General features: G+C 45.0%; 1 protein-coding gene across 1 annotated transcript; it reads left to right on the top strand.

Annotated features, from left to right (window-relative positions):
- Window positions 1–6,703: 6,703 nt before the first annotated feature.
- On the top strand, window positions 6,704–7,153 carry LOC142620413 (uncharacterized). The gene has a single exon (XM_075793782.1). The coding sequence runs from the start codon at window positions 6,704–6,706 to the stop codon at window positions 7,151–7,153; it is 450 nt and encodes a 149-aa protein (XP_075649897.1).
- The last annotated feature ends 289 nt before the right edge of the window (window positions 7,154–7,442 follow it).

Here is a 7,442-nt window from a genome sequence, read left to right as displayed (position 1 = left end):
GTTAAATTATTGTGGTCCTACTCAAGTTCAGATTATTTTGACTATCAAATCTTGATTGGCATTAAGATGAGGGTAATGAGAGACATGTTTTGAATGAAAAGATTTGGAGGAATCTATGAAAGCTAAAACTTATAAATTGTTGTATTCATATGGACACTTCATAATAATGTGGTTCCTTTAAGAACAGAGTTGGCTGAAATCAACATAATGTGTTGCACTAACTCAATGTCCTTAATCTGAAGAAGCTGAGGAGATTCAGTGCCATATTTTGCACTCAGTACCATCTTTTCTATTTCCATAATTTACTACAGGGCCACTTGGTTTGAATCTGAACTGTGACTCAGAATAGAAGATTTAGTTCCAAAGTCTGGTCAAGAGGATGGACATCTATATGGCTTCTTCATGATCAGTTTAAGCAACAAGAGTTGAGGGATTTCTCTGTGACTTTAGGTCCTAATGGGCTATTTGGCTATGCAGAAATAAAACAGGCATTGAGAGGGATAAATCCCATAGCAGACGGATCCAATTTGTTAAGTTAATAATAAAGCAATGGTGACACCAAGAGAGACGGTCTGGATAGCTTAATAGTCAAAGACTTGGTAGACGGAGTCTCATCTTGAACAGAAGGCAGAGAGACGAACAGACCCTTTTAAAGTGGATGGACTCTTTAAGGTGGACGGACCCGACTGAGACAGGTGATAAAGCCACGTGGCATCCACGTGACCTGAGTAGTCTCCAAGGAACCTAATATAGGAATGCCTTGCATTCTACGTTCAACCGTAATCAGAGGGATCCCTACAAGGAAAGAATCCCACAATATATGGACGTTGGAAAAGATCTTATCTATAAGGAAATACCTTCTCCATTAAGAAACTGAGGTCAGCTCTACACTACTATAAAAACCCCAAAGCCCTCACAAATCAAGGCACGCATAATAATACCCTAGGGATGGCACTATAGAGTGAGAGAAAATTCCCTTTTCTAACTTAACCTTCAGAAGGTCTTTAGCCGGTACCACACTGGTACTCTCTGCAAGGCTTTCTTTTTATTTGCGTTACACAGGTTACGAAAGGCACGTAAGGACTATTCAGCTTACTGATGATTTTCTTCATCATCAGTTGGCGTCGTTTGTGGAAACGACACGATAGCCGTATTGTCACTTCCTAGACAAAGAGTTGTATGGTACTTACACACTCGATGGCAACAACCAACAACTAAGATAATGAACCACGCAGCGTTGCCTTCAAGAGACAGGTGCAGACTTTGGCCACGGCTGTGGAACGCCTTACTAAGTAGAACCACAATTTAGAAGAACAGTTACGCCAAAGGGACGCTAAGCCTTGAACCCAGGAAAAAGAACAAAAGGGTGACAGTAGGCAGAATAGAGAGGGACCAGAAGGCAGCAACGCTTTGAGCATACCATTTATCACGAATACTGCACCACCACACATGGTCGCAGAGATGCAGATGATGAAGGAGAGGATGGACTTCATGATGAACTCCCTTAAGGGATGGGTGTCAAATGACCTCGATGAATTGGTCCACAGGATGGATTCACCTTTCACATCACCCGTCACTTCCTTCCCCCTCCCTGCAAAGTTCCAAATGTCATAGATAGAACCCTACAACGAGTCTAAGGATCCCTTGGATCACTTGGAATCATTCAAGACCCTTATGCACTTGCAAAGGGACCCAGACGAGATCATATGCCGAGCACTCCCAACTACACTGTAAGGACCTACAAGGGTATGGTGTAGCAGATTGACCCCCAACTCCATCAACACCTTCAAGGAATTAAGCGCACAGTTCGCTTCGCACTTCATCGGGGGGCACAAGTACAAAAGCTCTACTGCATGCTTGATGAGCATCAAGCATCGTGAGGATGAGACACTAAGATCATACATAACACAGTTCAACAAAGAAGCCCTTTCAATAGATGAAGTGGATGACAAGATACTGATTGCTGCGTTTACCAATGGCTTGCAGAAGGGGAAGTTTTTGTTCTCCTTATACAAAAACGGCCTGAAGACCATGTCAAACATGCTTTACCGGGCCACCAAGTACATGAACGCGAAAGATGTGCTACTGGCTCAAGAGGAAAAGCCTAAGAAGAGGGACAAACAGGAAGACGCATGGCAAGAGAGAGAACGGAAGACCTCTAGAACAGGAGACTAATGGGAGCATGGGCGCTCCAAACCACCCGTTGGAAGGTTTCAAATTTCACCTTGCTGACTGCCCCAATCAATCAAGTCCAGATGCAGATCAAGGATGATACAACCTTACATGGCCGGGCAAGTTAAAGGGGGATCTGAGTAAGAGGTCCAAAGGCAAGTATTGCCGCTTCCATCGTGATCATGGTCATGACACATCTGAATGCTATGACTTGAAGCAACAGATCGAGACCCTCGTCAGACAGGGAAAACTACGATAGTTTGTCAGCAAAGATAGGATGGACCCACTGTAGGAACAGGCTGGTCAAAAGGAAGGCGAGCGCCCTAAACCCCCTTTAAGGGACATAAAGATGATTGTAGGGGGCACCACAACATTTGGCTCATCTAGGAAAGCCTGCAAAACTTACCTTAGGATGGTTCAGAACGTCCAGCTGATGGGTTTCGCTCCAAAGATGGCATGGGTCGACAACCCTATAGCTGGGTTCTTAGAGGAAGATGCCCGACGTCTCCACCACCCCCATGACAATGCACTTGTTGTTAGCACACTAGTAGGAGATTAACAACACTCACCGAGTCCTAGTTGACAATGGGAGCTCTGTTGATATTCTTTATTACCCGACATTCTAGCAGATGAGAATTGAGAGAAAACGGCTCGTACCGACCAATGCATCGCTTGTCAGTTTTGGAGGAAAGTATACCCCCTTTATGCAATTACAATTCCCATGACGATTGGTGATTACCCTCAACAGATTAACAAGGATGTCACCTTCCTCGTCGTAGATTATTCCTTCGCTTACAACGCCATACTGGGTCGACCTACCCTCAATTTGTGGGAGGTCGTTACTTCAACTTATCATCTGATGATCAAATTTCCAATATAGTACAAAGTAGGACCAGGTGGCAGCACGCAAGTGCTACATAGCGATGTTGGAGATGGACGACCACTTGTAGACTATGAGCATAGAAGAGCAACGAATGGTTGCAAAGCTCATTGAAGGGTTGGAAGAGATACTTCTCGACAACTCCAGACCCGAGTCGATGACTAGGATCGGCACCCTCACCAGTCCACCTGTTCGCCAAGCAATCGCGACATTCCTAAGAAAGAACCAAAATGTCTTTACCTTGAGCCATGAAGACATGCCCGAGATCAACCTTTCAATTGTGGTTCACAGGTTGAATGTATCACCCTCATTTCCTTCTATCTGTCAAAAGAAGCGAGTGTTTGCCTAGGAGCGAGACAAGGTCATTGCGGAAGAAGTCTGCAAATTGCAGGATGCAAAGTTCATTAGAGAGGTATGTGAAGACCAAGTGGCAGCACGCGAGTGCTACATAGCGATGTTGGAGATGGACGACCACTTGTAAACTATAAGCATAGAAGAGCAACGAACGGTTGCAGAGCCAGTTGAAGGGTTAGAGGAGATACTTCTAGACAACTCCAAACCCGAGCCGACGACCAAGATTAGCACCTTCACCAGTCCACCTGTTTGCAAAGTAATCGCGACATTCCTCAAAAAGAACTAAAATGTCTTTGCCTAGAGCCACGAAGACATGCCCGAGATCGACCTTTCAATTGTGGTTCACAGGTTGAATGTATCACCCTCATTTCCCCCTATCTTTCAGAAGAAGCGAGTGTTTGCCAAGGAGCGAGACAAGGCCATTGCAGAAGAAGTCCGCAAATTGCAGGATGCAAAGTTCATCAGAGAGGTATGTGAAGACCAGGTGGCAGCAAGCGAGTGCTACATAGCAATGTTGGAGATGGACGACCACTTATAGACTATGAGCATAGACGAACAACGGACGGTTGCAGAGCTCGTTGAAGGGTTGGAAGAGATACTTCTTGACAACTCCAAACCCGAGCTGACAACTAGGATCAACACCCTCACTAGTCCATCTGTTCGCCAAGCAATTACAACATTCCTCAGAAAGAACCAAGTTGTCTCTGCCTAGAGCCATGAAGACATGCTAGGGATCGACCTTTCAATTGTGGTTCACAGGTTGAATGTACCACCCTTATTTCCCCCCATCTATCAAAAGAAGCGAGTGTTCGCCCAGGAGTGAGACAGGGCCATTGCAAAAGAAGTCCGCAAATTGCAGGATGCAAAGTTCATCAGAGATGTGTACTATCCCGACTATGTGGTGATGGTCAAGAAAGCCAATGGAAAGTGGAGTATGTGTGTAGACTTCATGGACCTAAACAAGGCATGCCCAAAAGATAGCTACCCACTCCTGTCGGTCGACGTCCTAGTAGACTCAACAGCAAGACATTAGTTGCTGAGCTTCATGGGCTCTTTTTTCTGGTTACAACCAAATCAAGCTAGACGAAGCTGATCAAGAGAAAAATTCATTCATTACCAGACAAGGCCATTTCTGTTATGAAGTGATGTCGTTCAGTCTCAAGAATGTAGGTGTAACGTATCAGAGGCTCATGAACAAGATGTTTGCACATCAGATTGAGAGGAATGTCCAAGTCTACGTGAACGACATACTAGTGAAAAGTTGACGGGAGGACGACCTTAAGGAGGCCTTCGATACCCTCCGCTCTTATAACATCAAGCTCAATCCAAGTAAATGCGCATTTGGGGTAGTGGCTGGAAAATTCTGGGGTTCATGGTGTCGCAGAGGGGCATTAAGGTCAACCTAGACAAGATCTGGGCCATAATGGAAATGGAACCACCCAGGAACATAAAAGAAGTACAAAGCCTCAACAGCAAGGTAGTAGTACTGAATAGGCTCGTGTCAAGGGCAACGGACAAATGCCTACCTTTCTTTCACACGTTGAAGAAGTCCTTTGAGTGGAAGGCTGAGTGTCAACAAGCATTCGAGGACTTAAAATCGTGCCTCTCTTCCCCATCATTGCTAAGTCCTTCTAAACCTGGGGAAGAACTATTCCTCTACTTGGTAGTCTCCCCAATTGCCGTCAGTGCGGCCTTAGTCAAAGAAGAAGACAGGGTGTAAAAGCTCATATACTACACTAGCCGAGCATTCTAAGGTGCAGAGGAGAAATACCCCCCGATGGAGAAGCTAGCCTTCACCTTAGTAACTATAGCTCACAAACTCAAACCATATTTCCAGGCCCACACTATAATTATTTTGACAAACAAGCCCCTATGGAGAGCAATGAGCAATCTTGAAGCTGTCGGACGAATGACTCTATGGGCAACTGAGTTAAGCAAATTTGACATACAATACAGCCCGCACACTGCAATGAAGGGACAAGTAGTTGCTGACTTCATCACGGAGCTCACCAATATGGAAGGCCAGGAGGGCAGAAAAGCATCCTCAATGGAATATCCACACGGACGGATCATCCAACAGGCAAGCTGGTGAAGTAGGTATAGTACTCCGCTCTCTAGAAGGGGATGAAATCGAGTGCATGGTTCGTCTCGACTTCCCTACAACCAACAATGTACGAAACTTTAGTGGCAGGTCTAGATCTCGCCAAAGCAGCAGAGGCCACAAGTATGGTTGTTTATTGCGATTCTCAGGTGGTCACAAGTCAGGCGAACGGTGACTACGAATGCAAAAGTAAACGGATGAAGAAATACCTAGAGCAAGTAAGGAGACAAGTGGTTGACCTCCAGGCCAAATTTATTCAAATCCCAAGGGAAGAGAACGAGCAAGATGACCGTCTTACCAAGGCTGCATTAGCAAAACACATGCTCATCCCCAATAAGGTACTTTCTTTTGTTCAACTTTCGCCTTTGATTGAGGGCATCGATGTGCAGGAAATAGGCTCAGATAGTAACTAGACCACACCGATAGTTTCATACTTGAAAGACGGCACACTACCTTACGGTAAGGAGGCCGCAAGAAAGATGAAGGTTTAGGCGGCATGATTCTTCCTAATAAAGGATGTCTTGTACAAAAAAGGCTTCTCTTGACCGTACCTAAGATGCTTGAGCCCTGAGGAAGTAGACTATGTCATGAGGGAAGTTCACGAAGGAATATGTGGAAACCATTCGGGGTCACGGTCACTAGTGCACAAGCTGATTTGGGTAGGATACTATTGGCTCACCATGCAGAGGGATGCCCAAGCCTACGTCAAAGCCTGCGACAAGTGTCAGAGGTTCGACAATGTCATCAGAAAGCCAATAGAAGAGCTCACTCTAATGACAGCTCTGTGGCCTTTTGCTCAAGGGGGGTTAGATATCATGGGCTCATTCCCAACGGCAATAAGACAATTGAAATTCCTAGTGGTTAGTATAGATTACTTTACCAAATGGGTGGAAGCTAAAGTGCTGGCTACCATCATAGAGAAAAAAATACGAAACTTCATCTGGAGAAACATCATCTACAAGTACGGGATCCTTAGAGTATTGGTCTTAGACAATGGAAAGCAGTATAACAAGGAGCCATTCAGGGATTTTTGCTCACAGTTGAGGATCAAGAATCACTGCTCCTCACTCGCTTACCCTCAGGACAACGGACAAGTTGAGGTCACGAACCGATCCTTACTCAAAATCATCAAGACTCGGCTCGAGGGGGCAAAGGGTATATGGCTAGACGAGCTGCCAAGTGTACTTTGGGCATACATGACGACAACTAGGACACCTACAAGAAAGACACCATTTAGGCTAGCATACGTGAGCAAGGTCGTCATCCTTGCTGAAGTCGGACTCACAAGCTACAGGGTGCAGAATCATGACGAGAATAATAATGATGAAGCCATGCACCTACAGCTAGACCTAGTAGGCGAGGTCAGAGCAGCAGCCGAACAAAGGTTAGCACGATACCAGGATCTCATGGCCACGCACTACAATTCTAGAGTCAGACACAGGGACTTCCAAGTTAGAGACCTCATCTTGAGGAAGGTGACGAGCGCCACAAGAGATCTATCCCAAGGGAAGCTTGGACCCAATTGGGAAGGACCCTACATAATCGCTTCATGGCAGAGGAAAGGCATCTATCACCTAGACACACTTGACGGACAGAAGTTGCATCATCCATGGAACATCGAGCACCTGAAGAAATACTACCAATAGACGATGGCATATAGACCACTCCTAATTTCCAGTTTATTCCTTTCCAGTTTTTTATTATTATCTACAAGTACTTTTTAAGCCCAAAGGGCAACCTTTCATTTTTTCAAGAACAAATTTTTTTTTTTTTTTTGCTTATACACGTATTTATCATAATAAGAAGAGTTATTCAGATATATCATGTGTATATACATCTCTACAAAGCCGTGTCTACGACTAAGTCCTTAACTGGAAGGATGCATTCCAAGGGATGCCTCAAAATTTATTTTTAAGTCCCTGAGTGGACGGATGC

This window comes from Castanea sativa, chromosome 12 (assembly GCF_040712315.1).
Source record: "Castanea sativa cultivar Marrone di Chiusa Pesio chromosome 12, ASM4071231v1".
Taxonomy (NCBI): domain Eukaryota; kingdom Viridiplantae; phylum Streptophyta; class Magnoliopsida; order Fagales; family Fagaceae; genus Castanea; species Castanea sativa.
This window is presented reverse-complemented; position numbering and strand designations above follow the sequence as displayed.

Coding starts and splice junctions, on each gene's coding strand:
- LOC142620413 (XM_075793782.1), top strand. CDS start 6,704: ATGACGACAACTAGGACACCTACAAGAAAGACACCATTTAGGCTAGCA.